The sequence below is a fragment of the Protopterus annectens genome, chromosome 5.part0 (assembly GCF_019279795.1).
Source record: "Protopterus annectens isolate FY-2018-M chromosome 5.part0, PAN1.0, whole genome shotgun sequence".
In the NCBI taxonomy this organism is placed as follows: Eukaryota; Metazoa; Chordata; order Ceratodontiformes; family Protopteridae; genus Protopterus; species Protopterus annectens.
The window spans coordinates 1456962934-1456983517 of record NC_056735.1 but is presented as its reverse complement, the minus strand read 5'-3'; the positions used below and the strand labels follow the sequence as shown (position 1 = coordinate 1456983517).

Below are 20584 nucleotides of genomic sequence, written 5' to 3'. Positions count from 1 at the left end.
TGGATAGATCGAGGATAGGGTGCCAGGTGCCCTCTTTTCTGGGTACCAAACTGGATTCAAGAAAAACGTCATCCACAACATCCAGGACAGGAGGAATGGCTAAAGGTCTGTGCTGTGGTAAATCTAAGAATTCCCAGAGTCTCTTTTGACTTGAGGACAGACCTGACATTCCCATTGGAAATGCTCCCTTAAAGTATGTGGAGTTTCACCAAATGAAAAATCCTTGGGTGGAGAGGCAGAAGGAAAAAGGATTCCTCTGTATCAGAATCCTCATAAGCAGAGAGGGGTTTGCATGTCTTCATATTCAGAAGCATCAGAGTCAGACTCCTGTTCAGATAAAAATACTGGGGATAAGTTGCTTTTGGAAGGGGTAAGCCTGGCTTCCCCTAATAAGCATGATAAGGTCTTCTGTCATTTTAAGCATTAGAAACTGAGGCATGGAAGCAGGTGCCTGAGCTTGGGTCATCTTTTGGGCATAGTTCATACCCTGGGTCTTTGAAACTTGGTAGTTTTAGAAAGAAATGAAGACGCAAAAGACGTCGTCAGTTTGTGTCGAGTATCAGTAGTGCGAAGAACTTCCTCGGAAGCCTGGGCCTGCTAAACGGCTCTGGATCCTTAGTCGAAGAAGAGTCTCACGACATACCTGATTCTGAAAAGGTCTTGGTAGCAGCCTGCGAATCCACAGAAGCGGGCATCAGGGGCTACGAAAGCACCTCACTGAGGACCGGAGAACTGTCGGACTAGCTTAACGGAAATGTTGTCGGCAGTTTTGCACCTGTGCAGTTGGTCTTTACCCTTACGTTTTTTTTCGGAAGATCGGTAGTCGGATGGCTTACTGAACCCATATCGGAATTAGAGGACTGAGAGCAAAAATATCTAGCCACAATAAGAGAACGACGACATAGTTCTGGCATTGAACAAAGTGACAGCGAGGGACATTGTGGTCTGGGCCTAAACAGGTGACCCAGTAAGAATGGCAGTCTCGGTGTGGTATTTGCTTCTACAGGAGAGACTTTTTTTCTGACATCAGTTAGAGCAAGAAAAAAGGATCCCCAATGGGGTACTTAGCTTTAGAAGACAACTTCAATTTGGAAACGAAAACTCAGGTAGCAGCCGGCCGGCACTCGTGCGAACTGCTTCTGCTTCGGGCTCCTCGGCAAGAAAGACTGATGTAATGGCGTCGGCTGCCTGATTTTATACCACTTGACTACCTGACATCAGTCCTGAAACAACAGCAACCGACACAGAAATACTAAGCCTCTGGTATTCGGGCCGACTGAGGGCTACCCCTGGCAGGATAACCCAAGTGTGATGACTGCAACAGTGAAACACAAAGAACATCTGCTGGTGCTGGGGTCTGCATTTTTCAGGAATCACTGTAGTTTCCATATGTGCAAATTTGACAATGGGACCATTAGGATGCAAGAAGTCATGTACCCAAAGGCCCTTCAAAATTCCTTTGCAGTAATGGTCTGTTTGCTACATAGGTTCATGAGGTACTGTGAGAAGAACAAAACTTTTTGACGAGGTAGTCCTGGTGCTGGATGCAAGTTGAGACATATGGATATTGCATGAGAGTCCTACCTTCTAATAGGAATCCATGCTGATTTGCATGGCAGACAAAGATTCATTTGTTGATTATGTACACTAAATCAGGCACTTGTCCATGTATGTGTAACTACTGATCCCTTTTGTTCTGCAAAAGGCAGTGACATACAATCCATATGGGAAGGCACACAAATTGGTGATGTAATTCCTTTGTCTGGAAATGGATGAATCTCCCTGGGAAAATTAGGAGCAAAAATTTCTAGAGTCTCAACATTTTGAATTTTGTTACTACCAGGAAATTGTTGAGACTTGAAAGGTCTAGAAGGGGTCTTCACATTACCATTTCCTCTGGGCTAGGAAGGGGTGCAAGTAGAATTATATGCCTGCCTCTCCTTGCAGGGACAGTTTGGATGGATCCCTGATGTAACAGGCTTGAGAGATGAAATGGGGTGGGAATGCCTAGAGGGGAAGGGACTTTTCAAAACTGAAAAGAGAAACCCTTTTCAATTATCTGCAGTGTCCACTTGTCTTGGGTAATCAGTTTTCAATGTTTGAAGGAGGAAGCAAGTCTTCCTTCCAAGATGGGAGTAGGAATGGGATTAAGGTAAGGTGGGTTTTGGGGGTTGAGGCTAGATCATTAGACCTCCAGATTTGAAATGATAGTTCATTTACCAGTTACTCTGACACCTGGGCCTTTTCCCCCTGGGAATACAGAAAAGAATTCTTTAACAGATATCTATTACGCCTCTTTGTTTAGTCTCTCAAACACCTTTTCTGATAGGGATCAAAAGGTCATGTGCATGTCCAGGGCTACATCTAAAAGTTCTATTTTTACAGGTCTGACAGTGGTCGAGTCCTCAGCCAGGAAGGTCATCTCAGTATGGACCCACATGGCAGCTGTTAGGCATGATGCATTCAATGCATCACAGTCACATTTAAGAGAAAGTCTGCACACCTGGAGACCTACATTGCACAATTCTTGGATGTCCCTCTGAAGGCTCTTATCCTGTATCCCCACAGACATTTTTTGTTTTCATTCCTGCACTGACTCAAGACATTTGAGCATTTTGAACTGTTCGTTCAGAGTTCTCAATGGCCATGGTGGCTGAAGTGTACGCTTTCTTTTCCAAACCAATTAGTCTACTCTCTCCATCATTTGGCAAGGAGTTCCTGGATGCCTGCCAAGATAATTGCCTGCAGGATTCCATAGATGTCTCAGCTGTGTAAGCCACTGTGTTCTTATAGAGATGTTAAAGGAACTCAAACACGCTATAGAAGTGATCATGCTTCCGGGGGATGGGGGTGGGGGTAGAGAGAACAGAAGGGAATGGAGCTGCAAGGATATGTTTACTAACACATCATCCAAGCCTTCTGCAGACATTCGGTACAGCCAGGGGTACAGCAGCAGGGAGGCTCAGTAGCCTTCTATACTTAACTTGGCCCTGGAAGAGTTCCCAAGACTCCCAATTAAAGGATTATTTCATCCTATTAAGGGTATGCAAAAAGATAAGTTCTCAGGGGCTAAGCTGAAGGCAAAGTGGCCCATAGTTAGATTCTAAATATTGCTAAGGGAAAAGTGCTCGATGTAGGAAAGTTCCTCTTCATCCCCTTTTCTAGGGTTGGATGTCTAGACTTTGTGCTAGCCTGACTACATCCTGTGGCGAGACCTGTGTTGAGAAGGTAGATAACAGGCAGAGTTGGCAAGGGCAAATCTACTTGCCTTTTAGATTTGGGAAATTTGTGCTTGGAGGTGGTCAACAAGGCTGTGGGTGGCGGAGACCTTAATTCTGTTTACAAGTAATACAAGCCTAACACCAAGAGAATACCTCTCAAACCCTCAGTATCCAAAACCCTGGTGTTAGAAGCCATGTCCAGCTTAGTACAAAACCAATGGTCTGGTGGCAGCATGACTGGACTGAGCTGAAGTCATACACAAGAGAGGAACACATCAGAGGATTCAGAATGTGCTAAACAGAATCATAGCTGCTCACTACCAAGTGCTTGGTCCTTTAGACCCCCCCCCCCCCCCAGGTTTCCACTTTCTGATACCAAAGCCTCCCCTTCAGAAGTTTTTGTTTTGTTCCTGTTTGAGGAAATGGGTCAGTGCTTGCTATGGTAGTTTCTTTTATATAGCTGGAAAGTTGTGGAAAGGTGGAATTCCTTTACTGAATTCACTCATTCCCTCACTAGTCCAGTTTCTAGAATGCTTCTCAGCTGAGGGCTCAAATGAGACTCCTCATCTAGCATGGCATTATGGAGATGTGCTTTAACATGGCATGGTCTGGACAGGAGTCATTGTCCTCAGTCAGACATGCCTCTGAGATGGACCCTCTTGCAACTGAACTGCATGATGTATTACATCCATCACAGCCACATTTTTGTGAATGTCTGGCCATCTAGAGGCCTACACTAAAGGTCTTGATGTCTTTCTGGAGTCCCCAGTCTTCTATCCCCGCCTACCTTAGTTTTAGTTTGTTCACTTACAGATTCAGAACATGCCCCCTTCCAAGGGAGGTTGCTGCCACAGGTTCCTATTTCCAGGGTGCATTACCTAGACTTCATGAAATCTGTGAAGTCTTGCACCACCATGACCAGATCCTGTGGAAAGACCCGGTCAGAGGTGGCAGGAGATCTGGACAGTGTTGGCTGAAGTATACCTACCTGCTTGACGGAGGACAATGAGGTCTGAGGTTGCAAGCAGATGGCCACGACCTTGACTCAGTTCCCTGGTATTACCTACCAAACAATAACAGGGGGAATAATGCTCTTGGTCACCAGGACCCTGGCACTGGAAGCCAAGGCAGGCTTAGGAGTTTCAGACTTAGCAGAAGTCAGTCTGCTGTTGTCTCGTGAGGACTGACTGGGACAGTCATGTAGGCCACCAAAGGGACACGCAAGACTACTATGGTTTAATAGACATCCAACTAGAGTGTTGAAAATTTAGAGCTATGGTGGACAGTCAAGATAGTTTGTCATCTTCCCACACACCCTTCCCCTTCACACGTTTCTCCTTATGCTTCTTTTGGAAGACGGCCTAGTAACCAAAAGGTGCTATGGCAAGTACTGACTGAGGGATTCAGCCTTACACTTAATGGCTCTATTGTTAAACCTAGCACAAAATGGGCATTATGGCATATCATGCTTGGGCACTAAACAAAACAATGAGAATAGAAGTTTTTGGGAGGTTATCTGTTTTCCACAGGTCAAACAGCTAAATACAACTAGAAATAAACAATTCCCACAGGGTACTTCACAATACATTTTTTGCAAGCTATGAACACGTGGCTCAGGTTTCTTTGATGGGCTGTGGCTCGTGGAATCAGATATTGCTTATCTTTTTGATTCTGTATACTATTTAAAGGATAACAATAGGGGTTTAAATTCACAGTGACACATCAACTTGCATCTGTACCATAGGAAAAACTTTGATGGTATGTTAGACACAACTTTGTACCAGAAACTCTTTGTCTATCTTTAGTTGCCAGCCATCACTGTATTACAAAAAATGTTGGAGCGTATCCACTGCTGCAGTCCAAACTGATAGGATTTACTGCCGTGGAAGCTCCAGGCTGGCCAGACTACCAGATAATTTCCTCCACCTCCAGGAGCCAGTGGATCCCTTGACCGACATCAAGGTGATCGGGTATAAAGCGAGTTAGCCGGCACCAGGACTTCAGTTCTTTCTTGCTCCCAATAGAAAGGAGCCCCTAGCTGGTCCCCAAGGTTAAGAGCTTTAGCCCTAGGATACTACAGTCTGCGACCTTTAGCCTAATCTAAACACAGGAGGGGGGACAACCTGGCTCTAAAGAAGGAAATCTCACCCTAACCTTTGGGGTAAGAGGGAAAGGAATACTGCAACAGTGAATACACTCAAACATCTACATTTTTGGTAAGTTTATACAAACGGTACTATGTTCTTTGCGTTTCACTGCTGCAGTCCTAACTTTTAGGATGACACCTAAAGCTGGTAAGAGAGTAGATGGAAAATTTTATGGAGAGGATAGGATGCCCTGCAAAAGTGCAGAGGCAAACACAGCTCTAGACTTGGAAAAGATTGGTAGGGGATTGTGAATGGTCACATTTCCTGACATTTTTTGTTCCGTCCAGGTAGTAATGCAGTTATCTATGTACATCCAGTGAGTGGAGGACTCTTCCTCCCTTATTTTTAGGTTTAGGAAGGAAGGTAGATAGGTGGATGGTCTGGTTCAAGGATATCTCTAACCAAGGCATAAAGGTGGGAATGGTCTAAGAGAGGCTCAAAGGGTTGAACATTAGAAAGGTTCTACACACAAGGGCCTGAAGCTTTGATACTCTCTAGCTGAAGTAATGACTAGCAAACAGGCCGTCTTCCAGGTCAAGAACATGATGTCTGTGCAGGTAGCTGTCCTGAAAGGAGGAGGAGCTTCTCCAAAATGAAAGTGAGATCCCACAGAGGAGCAGGAGCTTTTCACAGGAGTCTAATGAGAATAACCCCTCTCTCAGGAGCTGTTTCATGACTGGGTGGGAAACAAGAGGCAGCTGATTTGGCAGACAGATTTAATCCTAATAGCATAATAAGAAAGCATTTGTCAAAAAATTCTGATAAGTATGAGAGGATCAGAGGAACCAGAGAATGAAGAGGGTTCTGTCCCTTTTGTCTGCACCACATAGTAAATCTATTCCATTTGGCAGAGTAAGATCTTCTTGTACTAGGTCTCCTGGCTTCTTTTAGAATGTCTAGAACCTGTCTGACAAGGGATGTCACCATCCAAGGGATCAAAATATCATCCAATATATCAATCTGGGAATGTTCATGTTGAGGTATATATGATAATGCCCTTGTTGTGTCAACAGGTCCCCTTCATTGGGCCAGCAGCCATGACTCCTTTTTGCTGAGACTGACCAAGGCAGCACTGGTATCCCCTAATGGTCAATCTGGGGCTACCAGAATGATCCTTGGGCCTTTCTCCCTTATTTTCAGTAATACTCTAGTATTGGAGGGAAAACAGAGAGGAACAGACCTGTCCAAGGGAAATAGAAGGCATCAATCCTCCAAGCAGACTTGGTTTTTGCCCTTGAGCAAAACTTTTGCAACTTAAGAGTTTTCTCTTGTGGAAAAATGTCTCTCTCTGGCACACCCCATTCTCTGGCCTTGCTGAGAAAAACTTCCCAATGCAACTGCCACTTGTGAGGTTCTGGCAGGCTCCTGCTCGGGTGGCTGATTTCTTTCTCCTAGTAGGTACTGAGCAAGTAGTGTAGACCTAGGGAATTTGCAATTTCCCAAAGATCCATGGCTGGGTGACAGAGGGAAAAAGTGAATCTTTCCCTTTTTTTATGTACCACATAACTGTGGTACTGTCAGTCTTTACTAGGAGTACAACTGTTTTTCACTAGTTATTAAATGTGATCAAACCTTTTTTTGACTGCCAAAAGTTCTCTTTGATGTATTTGTTTTTGAACTGGAAGTCCCATCTGCCCACTGTCCTTTATGTGTTATTATATGTCCTACAGGCTAGTGCAGATACATCTGTCGTCAATGTTTGGTTCCCAGGAATTATCCTGAAGGGAAGGAGAGGACTGTGGGAAAAGGCCCATCAGGCAAACTCTTTCCTGAGATGAGAGATAAGCTTCACCCTGAAATTGCTTGTTTGGAGCACTGGCACTGCAAATTTCTGAAGTACCATCGTAGATTCCTCATGTGCAGCTTGCCATGGGGATGCAAGAGGCTATGTAACCAAGGTTCACTGCCTTTGAAGATGTTTGAAGAAATATGGTGTTAGAAAGGTTACTTTCTCTGGAGGAAGGAAAGCTTTTTGAAGAGAAAAGTCCAATAAAGCCCCCAGAAACAAAATGTTGCTTATGGGGATGGTCTGAGACTTTTGGAGAATGATAGTGAACCCCAGGTTGGCTATGGTTTCCTGGATGTACAACAAATCAAATTTGAGTTTTTCTAGATTAATTGTTTGAATTAGGCAGTTGTCTATATAGAGCTAAATCTGAATGCCCTTTGACCTGCAGAAGGCGGTCACGGAAGCCAGGCACTTTGTGAATACCCTGGGTGCAGTAGATAAGCCAAAGGGCAAAGCACAAAACTAATAATGCTTTGCATCTGCTCTGAAGTGCAAGAACCTCCAGAGAGATTTTTGTTTTCTACGAGAATGTGGAGGTATGCCTCTTTTACATCCAGGGTAATCATGTAGACATAGGGGGAAGATCACGGGCAACAGTTTTTGAAGGGTTAGCATTCTGAATTTTGGTACAGGCAATAATCTGTTGAACTCTGACAGGTCCAAGATAGGTCTTCAGGTACCTTCTTTTCTTGGGACTAGAAAGAGCCTTGAATAAAACCCCAAACCCCTTTCCTTCTAATCTTTTATGTACTAGTTCTACAAAACCCTGGGTTCACAGTATCTGATAAGGTTTTGTGGCCTCTGTCTTTTGATTTTGGAGAATGTCTGGAAAGCCTGAGGGAGCTGGAGATTGCTTGAACCAAAGTTTGTAGCCTCGTTCTATGACCATACCCACTGATAAGTGGTCATGTGTGCAATTTGTTTTTTTAGGGACAGTCTTTCTCCTAGTTTGGGAAAGGGAGATAGGGAGGTTGGGGTGGGACCTGGGGGGGGGGGGGCAGGGAGGAGCATGAAGAGTCATGCCTGGTCATTGCTGGGATAGTCAACTTGCCATGGTTTCAGCCACTGGTGCTGCTTTTGATTCCTGTCCTGTGTATATGTCTTGGTTTAGGCTGGGATGCCAGAAAGAACCAGTGTTTGGTAGGTTACTTTTGGCTGAAGTGGAGTGGGATCCCATTGACCTACTGGAGTCAACTTGCCATGGTTTCAGCCACTGGTGCTGCTTTTGATTCCTGTCCTGTATATATGTCTTGGTTCTGGCTGGGAGGCCAGAAATAACCAGTGTTTGGTAGGTTACTTTTGACTGAAGTGGAGTGGTTGAACCTCAAGAAAGTCCTTGACAGTCTGCATGAATTAGCCTTATCCTTTTTAAGTACTGCTTCAGCCTTAGGACCAAAAATGGAATCTTTGTCCAAGGAAGCATCCAGAAGACATGCTCAGGGAAGCGACTAGTCCCACAGCCAGGCATGTCTTTGAATAACTGATCCTGTAGTTGCTACCCTGCTAGATGCTTCCAGAGCAAAATAGCCACAATGCAAGGAGAGCTTAGCAATTTGAGAACAGGAATTACATGGTTCTAGCAGGGCCTTAGAGAGGGCTTTATTTTCATTCACCACCAATTTTTTTTTTACTTCATCTGGTCCAAAAGGTCTCCTGATACTTGACCATATGGAAATAGCAATTTAGTGCCCTCATCGCCTGGGTAGCAGAGGTATAAACTTTCTTCCAAAACCTGTCAAAGGCTCTTACTTTCTTTGTCCATTGGCAGAGGTGTTTTAGAGTGGATACTTTTGGGTCCCTTAGGACCCAGAGTCACTACTCCAGGATCTGCGACAAGGTTCTTAAAAAGGTGCCTATGGGAATCTAGAACTCTAAAATCTGTCTAGCATCCAGGGAGCATGTAGAAAGGAGTCTGGCTGCAAGGAAAAGTCCAACTGTCTCATCTTCCGTGACATCAGGTAGTCAGGGGTATAAAGCATGCAGCCGATGCCATTACATCAGTTTTTTTTGCCCCAGATGTCAGGTACCCCCCTAATGGGAAGCAATTAAATATATACATGCAAGGTTATACCTCCAATAAAAAAGCAAATACACCAAAAAGCTTTTAAGCATAGTAAAGGAGAATAGAGGTATAGCCAAAAGAAGTCAGGGGGCTGGAGGGAGGGTAACCAGGACTGCAACAGTGAACACACTCGAATATCTACATTTATGGTAAGTGTACACAACTGTATTATGTTCTTAGTGTTTCACTGTTGCAGTCATCACATTTGGGTAGATTCCCAAAGCTAAGGATGGGAGAAGAATTTAGATAACATTAGGACCAGCTATAAGGCCTGCAAGACTGCAGTGGCAAAGCCAGCTCTGGATTTAGAGAAAACTGACAAATGGTAATGCTTGGTGAAAGTATGTACAGAACTCCAGGTAGCAACTTCTAGGATGTCCCTGGAAGGGACACCTCTGAGAAAGGCTGTAGAGGTAGATGCAGCCCTGGTTGAATGTGGTTTAATCCCCTGTGGGATAGGTTTTCCATGGTGCTTACAGCAGAAATGAATGCAATGGCCTATCCATTTAGAAATGGTTTGCTTTGAAATAGCCTTCCCCTCTGCCCCTGCAGCAAATGCCACCAGCAGTTGAGATTTCCTTTAGGGTTTAGTCCTGTCCAAGTAAAATCTAAGTTGTCTGTGCACATCTAAACAGTGCAGTACCAGTTCCCCTTTGTTCTGTGGATTAGAAAAGAAGGTTGGAAAATGAGTGGACTGATTAAGAGCCACACTGGATACTACCTTGGGCATGAAGGAGGGATTGGTCCTGAGGGACACCCTGTCCGCATGAAAGATGATGAAAGGCTCCACTGCCATAAGGGCCTGCAATTCAGATACTCTTCTTGCTGAAGTGATTGCTAAAAGGAAGGCTGTTTTCCAAGAAAGGAATTTTAACTCTGCAGAAAGGAATTTTAACTCTGCACTTGCAGCTGGCAGCTGGCTCAAAAGAAGGAAAAGTGATTTTTTCCAATACAAAAGTTAGGTCCCACGCTGGAGCTGGGGCTCTCCTGGGTGGTCTTAGATTTTTGGCCCCTCTGAGGAACTGCTTGAGCAGTGGATGAGAGAAGAGGGGTGGTTCTGTGTTGTAATGAGCTGAAATGGCTGAGACATGAATTTTGATGGAGGAAAAAAAAAGGCCCTTGTGAAGCATCTCAGTTAAGTATTGAAGAATCTGAGGTCAATTGGGTGTTGCTGTGCCCATCCCTTGGAGTTTGGTTCCAGGCACAGAATCTTTTCCAGTTTTCAGCATAAGATTTTCTAGTACTAGGCCTCCTTGCCTCCAAAATGACATCCAATACTTGTTTACTGAGGGATGGTAACGGAGAGATTAGGTAATTAGCCAGGTTGCCAGGTTCAGGGTTTGAAGCTGAGGGTGCAGAATCTGGCTCTCCTGCTGTGACAGCAGGGTAGGGGGTCTGAGGCAGGTGCCATGGAGCCAGCAGTGACCCACTGCACAAGAGGGGGTACACCAGTGTTGGCGTGGCCAGTCTGGTGCAATCAGTATTGCCCTTGGTTTGTCCTGTTTGATCTTTAGTAGTACTTTGGAGAGGAAAGGCAGAGGAGGAAAAGCATAAACTGATAGATTTTTCCAGCTTAAGGACAGAGCATCCACTTTCCAAGCATGTTTGTGGGGAGTCCTTGTGCAGAAGTTCTCCAACTGGTAGTTCTGGGGGGAGGCAAACAGGTCTACATCTGGGCTCACCCATTAGTTTATCAACATGTTAAAAGTCTTTGGTTCCAGTTTCCAAGCGTGTGGGTCCATGAGATTTCTGCTTAGTTCGTTTGCCAGTGTATTTAGTTTTCCTGACAGGAATTGAGCCGGTAGATGCACTTGGTAGATCAAGGCTGTGTTCCACAGAGCCATTGCTAGTCTGCAGAGGGGGTATGAATGGGTACCCCCTGCTTGTTTATGTACCACATAACAGTGGTCTTGTCCGTCTTTACCATTAATTGTCCTGGAACAATGTGGTCCTTGAAGGCAGTCGGAGCATTCTGTACAGTTAACATTTCTTTTTGATTGTTATGCAGGTGCATCTGACTTAGGTTCCATTTGCCCTGAATGCACTTCCCTGCCAGGTGAGCCAACCATGCATAGTCTGATGTGTCTGTTGTGGTTTGGGAGGGGGTAGAGTGAATGGTAGTCCCTTGTTTTGGTGGCAGGCCTCTGCCCACCAAAGGAACTAACTGTAGGCAAGGTATGATAGGAATCATTGCTTCTAGATCCTGTGAATGTTGACACCATAGGCTTTTTAGATACCATTATAGTTTCCTCATATGCAGTCTTGCATATGGAATTAGTAGAATGCAGGAGGCCATGAACCCCAATGCTTGCAGTATTTGCCTTGCAGATATAGCAGGGTTTATGTGGCCATTAGCTTGAAGTAAGTTGTCAAATTAATTTGTTTCTCTGGCGTGAGGAAAGCCATCTGGGAAGTTGTGTTCAAGCTTGCTCCAAGGAATATAATTTGCTGACAGGGTGGCAAGATGTGATTTTTCGTTTATGGTGTACCCCAGACAAGTTAGCACCTTTTGTACAAATGCCAGATGATTCAAAAGTATGTCCTGGCTTTCTGCCCGAATTAGACAATCGTCCAGATATGGGTATATTTGAATATTTCTTTGCCTGCAAAATGCAAGGAAGGGAGCTAGGCACTTTGTGAATACCCTGGGCACAGTAGATAAGCCAAAGGGCAGTGCAGAGAACTGACAGTGCATGTAGCCTGCTCTGAAGCGTAGGTATCTTCTGCAAGATTCCCTGATTAGGATGTGCAGGCATGCTTCCTTTAAATCCAGTGTTGCCAACCAGGCATCCTTGCCTAGCATAGGAAGCAACTGGTGAAGAGTTAGCATCTTGAATTTTAGAATCACCAAAAAGGTGTTTAGGATAAAAAGGTCCAGGACAGGACACCATGAGTTGTCTTTTCTGGGTACCAGGAAAAGTCTTTAGTAGAAAACTTGTCCCTTTTCCTCTTCTAGTACAGTTTGAATAGCCTTTATGCTTAAGAGAGAGTATTTGCTTATGAGCCTCTGCCCACTGATTTGGGGGTAGACCTGGCCAACCGTTTGGGGTTGGTAACTTGTGGAAGTGAAATCTGTATCCTTGGGAAACTATATATAAAACCCATTTGTCCTGGGTAATGAGTTCCCAGTTTTTCGCCTGCAGAGCAATCTTTCCCCTTAAAGAAGCAGACAGTTGAGAAGTGCTTGGAAGTTTTAACATTACGTCATTGAGACAGCTTACCATAGGGGGAGTCTTACTACTCCCTGATTTGGAAGTGGGAGCCCCCCCACTGCTTAGTCCTGTGCGTACCCTGGGACTGAAGCTTGGGTTTTCTGCTGGTTCTGGGTTTGGACTGAGAAGGCCTGGAAGAGGCAGGGAAGGACCAATTCTTAGAGGGCCAATGCCTACTAAATCTTGGAGGCTGTACTTGTAGAAAATCTTTAACAGTTTGCATAGATTGAGCTTGTTCATCTTTTTAAGAATTTCTTCTGCTTTGTTGCAAAACAGGCAGTCCTGATTTAAGGGAGCATCCAGCAATTTAGCTTTAACATGATCTGGCAAAGATTGCTCCTTAAGCCAAGCATGCCTTCTAAGTACAGACTCAGTGACAGCAGCCATGCAAGATGCCTCTAGTGAGTCAAAACCACATTGCAAAGAATGTTTTCCAACCTGTTCAGCAGAATGCATTAAATCCTGTAAATCCTTATTTTCAGCACAGTCAGGAATCAACATCATTTTCTGTTTAAGCAATCCAATGATATGCTGCCGATACTTTAGCATATGAAACTGGCAGTTTAAGGCCCTAATGGCCAAGGTTGCACAAGTGTATACCTTCTTACTCCATCTATGCAGCGCCCTGGAATCTCTATCACAGGGGGTAAGATTTTTGGCAGTAGTAGCCTTAATGCCCTTGGGTCCCTGTGAAATGGTCTCTGGATCCGCAGAAGAATTTTTAAACAGGAACTTGTGAGAATCAGGAACCCTGTGATATCTATCAGGTTTTCTGGGAGCAGGAGGTAAAGAGTCAGGGGCCAAGCTAGATTCCGAAAAGGCATCATCAACAATGTCTAGTACAGGAGGGATAGCTAAAGGCCTGTGCTGGGGCAAAAGTAAGAAATTCCTAAGCCTCTTTTTAGAATCAGACTAATCCTGGCTTTCCCAGTGAAAATGCTCCCTAAGAATATGCAAGGTTTCACCAAAAGAGAAATCCTCTGGGAGGGAAGCAGAGGGAATACAGTCCTCTGCATCAGAATCCTCATAGGTAGATAGGGTAAATCCTGGTCATCAGAGGAAACAGAAATTTGTCAGAAGTATCATTAACAAATTCAGTCCTAGGTCTCTTAGAGGGGGAAGGTTGGCTTCCCTTGATAATAAGGTCTTCAGCCACTCTTATATTTGTTTTTTTAGACATAGAGGCCTGACCATGCGGTCTGGGCGTCATTTTTTTTAGGCATGGTTCGAGTTTTAGGCCGAAGAAGATGGCGTCGGTTTAATATGCAAGTCAGTAGGCCTGAACACACCCTCAGAAGCAGGTGCCTGCACAGCAGCTCCGGACCCATCCAAGGTAGAGACATCTGCAGGTTCCACAGTTGAAGCATCTCGTGGGCATACCGGACTCCGAATGGGTCTCACTAGAGGCCTAAGAATCTGAAGTAGCGGGTATCAGGGGCTGCAAAAGCGCCTGAGTACCAGCGAACTGGCGACTAGCTTAGGAGAAGCGTCGACGGCAGCTTTGGACCTAGGCACGTGTCTGTCTTTATCTTTGCGTTTTTTCAGAATGTCGGTAGTTGGGTGGCTTACCGAAGATGTATCTGGATAACTGAACAGAGTACCAAAATATTTAGAAGCGTAAATATACAGACAACGAATAGTTTGTTCTTTAAATATGGCACAAAACAGACAGCGAGGTACATTGCGGTCAGGGCCTAGGCAAGGAATACAGTACGAATGAAAATCTTTATAAGGTATTTGCTTTCCACAAGAAATACAATTATTGACTTTTACTGACATCGGTTTAGAGCAAGAAAAAGTTTCCCCAATGGGGTACTTGGCTTTAGTTCAAGATTTCGGTTCTGAAACTCGAAAACGAAAATTTCAGGAGTCGGCCGACCGGCACTTGCAAAACTACTTCTGCTTCGGGCACCACACGGCAAGAAAGACTGATGTAATGGCGTCGGCTGCAAGCTTTATACCCCTGACTACCTGACGTCACGGAAGATGAGACAGCAACCGACGCAGGACCCAAGACTTTGATAATCAGGCCAACTGAGGGCTACTGCAAGCAGATAACCCCAAATGTGATGACTGCAACAGTGAAACACGATCATCATCAAGGGAGGCGTAGGTGTCTAGATCTGACTACAGTAATTAAATCCTCAGCCAGTCTAACCAGGTCCTGCTGATAAACCTATGTTTGGGAATGGCAGCTGGTAGGCCTCAGCTGGCGCAAGCTTGGTGCAGCCTTTTTATGTGAGGCCTTAGGCTTGGGCATTTCAGTGACTTTAGTGCTAGAGCTGGGGTGCAGATAGGCAGCTGCATCCAGAAAACGGTGAAGCAGAGAGATCTTCTGATGACGGGGCACTCTGCTGTCCCACAAAAGGAAAATGGTCACCGGAAGCCAAAACCTGCAAAGCACCTCCGAAACCATCTGACGAGCTAAGTACTTCAGCTTGTGCAGAAGTAGCAGGACTCGACAGCACATCAGACTCTTCTTCAAAGATGACAAGCCAGGGTGAAATGGCAGATGGCGAATAAGTGTCATCCAGTATCCTATGCTTCAGATGCTTCTCCTTCTTATGCCCAAGGAGATCAACCTCAGCCCAATCTGCAGATGACATGGTATGTGGTGGCCCTAATAACTCACCAAGGTGTTTAGCTAGAATCTCAGCCCTACTCTGGATTGTCCTACTGTTAAAGCAAATACAGAACCAACAGGTACACCATGTTCTGTGCCAAAACAAGCTATGCAAAAGGAGTGAAAGTCCTGGTGTGGTACGTGCTTGCCACAACAAAGAATTAACTTTCCCTGAAATTACAGTCAAAAAAACATGAGAAGTTCCCCAATAGGGTAGTTAGCTCTAGACATCTTTCTCTGGTGTGGCCTGACCAACACACTGACTTGTAGTCTACTTCGGGCTCTTGACTGCAAGCAAGGACTAGTCATGGTGCTGGCCGACTCCCTTTATATCCAGATGTCTTGATGTGGGCAGGGTGCGAGCCAGCTCCTGGAGGTGAAAGACATTCTCTGGAAATCACGCTGGTCTTTGGCAGGAAATCCCATTAGTTAGGTCTGCAACAGTGAAACATAAACAACATCATTGCTAGATCACAATCTGGTAGGACTGAACACATTTACTCCCAAAATATGAGTATCTTAAGTTCTTCCCAGAATTTGGTTAGAATATTAAAACTCTTGGGTTATAGGGTTTGACAGCATTAAAAAATGCACACAGGTTGAAGGGAATGACAAAAATTAATGTTTTACTATGACAAACACAGACTTGTAACTACATCTGGAACAGAGTAAGATGTTCAATAAACTGGAGGAGAAACACTGGACTTGAATTCCAGGATTTCATTCCAGAGAGATGCAAGCTTACATTAAAAGAGAAGATACAGGATAACATCTGAGCACATATAAACAAGATTTTGTTAGACTGGCAACAAAAAATATTTACAAGGAACACTTAAGAGTTGTTCCCTTTGTAAACATTTTAATAACATTCTTGCAAAAGGTACAATTTTATATCATCTAATCTTTAAATTCCCCATTTCCATTTTTCTACATGGGATCTACAGACACACACACAGTGGATATAAAAAGTTTACACACCCCTGTTAAAATGTCAGGTTTTTATGATATAAAAAATAAGACCACAATAAATCATTTCAAAACTTTTCCATCCTATAACCTGTACAATTCACCTGAAAAACAAACAAATCAGTTAGGCAAAAAAATATAAAAAACGTACAATAAGCTGGTTGCATAAGTGTACACACCCTTAAACTAATACTTTGTTGAAGCACCTTTTGATTTAATTACAGCATTCAGTCTTCTTGGGTACACACCTGCCATCAATTACAGAGACTCTGATTAACCCCAAATAAAGTTCAGCTGTCCTAGTAGGATTTTCCTGGCATTTCAGTCGCCTGCTACAGCAAAAGCCATGGTTCACAGAGAGCTTACAAAGCATCAAAGGGATCTCATTGTTGAAAGGTATCAGTCAGGAAAAAGGTACAAAATTTCCACAGCATTGGATATACCGTGGAACACAGTGAAGACAGGTCATCAAAAAGTGCAGAAAATATGGGACAAAAGTGATGATGTACAGAACTGGACGTCCCTCCAAAATTGATGAAAAGCAAGATGAAAACTGGTCAGGGAGGCTGCCTAGTGACCAACACTGATGGAGCTGCGGGAATTTCTGGCAAGTACTGGTGGTGTACTACATGCGACAGCAATCTCCCCTGTATTCCCCACGTCTGGGCTATGGGGTAGCATTGCAAGACAGAAGCCTTTTCTTACACAGAAAAAAAGATCCAGGCCTGGCTAAAATTTGCAAAACAATACATAAAGTCTCCCAAAAGCATGTGGGAAAATGTATTATGGTCTGATGAGACCAAGGTTGAACGTTTTGGCCACAATTCCAAAAGGTATGTTTGGAACAAAAACACTTTGCGTCACCAAAAGAACACCATCCCCGCGGTGAAGCATGGTGGTGGCAGTATCATGCTTTGGGGTTGCTTTTCTTCAGCTAGAACTGGGGCTTTAGTCTAGGTGGAGAGAATTATGAACAGGTTCCAAATACCACTCACTTTTGGCCCAAAACCTTCAGGAGTCTGCTAGAAAGATGAAGAGGAATTTCACATTTCAACACAACAATGACCCCAAGCATACATCCATATGAACAAAAGAATGGCCTCACCAGAAGAAAATTAAGCTTTCAAAATGGCCCAGCCAGAGCCCAGACCTAAACCCAACAGAAAATCTGTGGGGGTGACCTGAAGAGGGCTGTGCGCAAACTATGCCCTCGTAATGTGATGGAACGCTTTTGCAAGGAAGAGTGGGCAAATCTTGCCAAGTCAAGATGTGCCATGCTGATAGACTCCTACCCAAGAAGACTGAATGCTGTTAATTAAATCAAAAGGTCCTTCAATAAAGTATTAGTTTAAGGATGCGCATACTTATGCAACCAGCTTATTGTATGTTTTTTATTTTTTATATTTTTCTCCTAACAGATTTGTTTGAATTTCAATTGAATTGTACAGGTTATAGGTCACATTAAAGGTGGAAAAAGTTTTGAAATGATTTACTGTGGTCTCTTTTCTTTTTTATATCACAAAAACCTGGCATTTTAACAGGGGCGTGTAAACTTTTTTTTATACCCACTGTAGGTGTTGCATCATCTGTTGCCAACTCCAATTCAGTGCCACTCTCCATTCTTCAATGACAATTATGTCCAACTACTGCAGGTTGTTCTATCATTTGTCCACGTCTTAGTTGGAGGTCTTTGCTTCCTCTCTCATAAATCTTCTTCACCAAATCGTCTTTTGCTTTCCAGGACATTTGTCAAAACAATGTAATCTGTTCTCTTTCTCTGCAAGTTGATGCATTTTGGCTTCTGCTCCGATGTTGCCATTTCTTCACCCGTCTCGCAGTGTACATCCTACCACCAGTCTCTGGTGCTTCATTTCCATCACCTCTAGCTTCCTCAACTGATTTGCCTCACTGCCCAGGATTCTATGCCAAATAGAAGTACCGGTATCACCACTGTTTTTCTGCACCTTGCTTCTCAGCTTCTTTAGCATCCTTCAGACACAAACTACCCCAAACACGCTGTACCAGTTTGGCTTAGCACCTCAGACCTCCTCATTCAAATTTCACATCTCCTGGTAGTTTCTTTGTGCCATCTGCTGGGTCACTTTCCAGTAGCGGTAGAGTTTTGTTGACATCTTTATTACACCCTTTTTGTTAGCCAAGCAGTACTCCTCCTTAGCCTGGACTGTCTTTTCTAGTTCCACATTTTCCTGCACTCTTATCTTTCCACTGATGACTTCCTGGACTTCTGTATTACACCACCAGTTTTTTAAGCAGCTTACTTGCATACCTGTCTTGACTACTTATCTCAATACCTGTCTTGACTACTTATCTCCATACCTGTCTTGACTACTTATCTCCATACCTGTCTTGACTACTTATCTGTCCTAGAGTCTTCACATATGCCGTTTTGAAACACTGACCTTCTTCAGCTCCACCTATTTTCCACTTCTTCCTGATTTCCTCACTACTTCATTAAATACCTTTAAAATATTACATATTAGGCAAGTCATTACATGTACTAGTGAATGAATCATTAGGTTACTGAATGTTTCATACATATTTAAAATCGGGTGAAAGATCAATGCACCATTATGGGTATTATATAAATGTAGGTGTGTGGGCAGTGTAACTTGATAAAGATGTTAGAGAACACTGAAATCAGTCTAGGTCACTATACAGGCCATCACTCAATGGTGCTGTATTATAATAAATTAGACCAGTTTGCATGAATTGCTGTTGGCTATACATTTTTCACTGCTGCAGTGCTGGATTCTTTATGGATTAAAAATACAAAGGAGACCATGGCTGAAATGCGCTCAACTTTTGGGGCTACTACAGTGTTTGGTGTACGTGAGCATGTTAAGGTACAGTAATAAAAGCATCTTGAAACTCGCCGACAGGGGCAGTCAGCTGAAGTGAAGGTTATGTAGTCCAATGAATTACAGAGAAAAAAAGAAAAAAAAGACTACAGGAGTACGAGGAGAGTTTAGATCAGTCTTACAGAATATAAAACTATCACAGATCCCAACAAATGCTTTTCCACCTCCATATCAGTCACCATCAGTACCCCATCCCACAAATGTTAAGCTTACTTATTCACAATGTAGGAAACCTTGTCTGCACAGAGTGACATCCAACCAGACGGGGATGTCATCAGACAGCAATTAAAGAGTTTATACCTCTATTTCATCCAATTTTCAGTTCTCTGCAGAGAGAGGTTAACGTCATGTTAATAACCAGAGTGTGTGGTTTCACACCCACATACTGGAGCTGTGGAAGTCTGAAGATGGACCCCGTGTACAAGTCAGGAAACTACCCAGTAATCCTCCCTGCTTAACTGCCATATCATTCAGGCTACAGGCTCTGAAGGCATTTCTACTTGGTTTCCCAACCCCCACCTTCTGACGACTGAACTGAGGGCTCACCTCATGGTGAGGGTCTCGGAGGCTCCTGCATACACATGCATAGAAACAGACCAGCCCATATCCCTGGTCCTGACTACCTTCATCACCCACAAGCCTCAGCTTGTTAGTTACAGACAGACAACCCCACTCCCCCACCTAGCCAACAGTAAAAGGTTGTTAAAATAGCAGTGGTTGTCATTGTCAAGACAGAGATGAGAAATTACACTGAAAAACAAAAATGGATTAAAAATCTCTGAAGACTTTTCCAGAGCGTGAACCTGCTTTTAAATCCACATCACTAAACCAAAACACATTTTTAGCTCAATAAACGAAACATACTTGAATTCTGTATTACATAATGCCTTTGCCACTGAACGAGTTGCTTTGGGGGTTCTGAGCTTTCATTACAAACATACAAACATTACAAAACATAGTTGAGAAAAAAAGCACAGTGCAGTCTTGCTGCAAAGACACCCAGGAAAATTAGCCTCGCAATGAAGAATATGGTACTTCAAAACATGACGAAAACTCGAGGCATAACTTTCGGTGAAAGATAATAGCCGTTACATCACCTCACATCCTACCTTTATGTTTTCAGCTGGCAATCCAGGAGGTGGTGCCTTCTCAAGGTATGTTCTCAGGTCCTGGTCTACATGTTCAAACACAAGCGTTACTTTAGTTTCCCGATCAGTCTTCATTATTGCACACACATCCATTAACCTAGAACACAGAACAAAAGCCCAGTTTTGAGCAGGCTTGCCAACAGTGGAATTACAGGTGAAGTTTTAGTCCATGAAGCATACAAGTGTGCAACAATAGAATGTGCTCATCAACGCAGATGCATTTGGAGCAATGTTTTAGTAAGCTTATCCCTAGCACAGTGGCATTTTCTCAGTCTCATTACACAACCTCATGCTAGGCCAACTAATGCAAAATGATAGGTAAACAAAACAAATGCCATGACTTACAAAGGACACAGTGTTAATGTCTCACATTAAAGCTGCCTAGATCTGACTTGCTCCAGTTGCTCAATATATCACTTATGTTACAGCCGATTAAATGAAGGCTGGTCCATAAATTACTTGCAGTAAAAGATTAAGTGCTTGGTTTGTCTGGTTGTACCATGCTGCAGGATAATCTGAAGACTTGGGAATGAGCCA

At 43.7% G+C, this 20584-nt stretch overlaps 1 protein-coding gene across 3 annotated transcripts in view; it reads right to left on the bottom strand.

Moving 5' to 3' along the window:
* The window catches only part of CDK4 (cyclin dependent kinase 4), a 357049-nt gene that overhangs the window by 224734 nt on the left and 111731 nt on the right, over positions 1 to 20584 (bottom strand). For all 3 annotated transcript variants that reach the window (XM_044071272.1, XM_044071273.1, XM_044071274.1), the window contains one exon: positions 20009 to 20144. In XM_044071272.1, coding sequence (XP_043927207.1) covers positions 20009 to 20144 — 136 coding nt within the window. The remainder of the gene's footprint in view (positions 1 to 20008; positions 20145 to 20584) is intronic.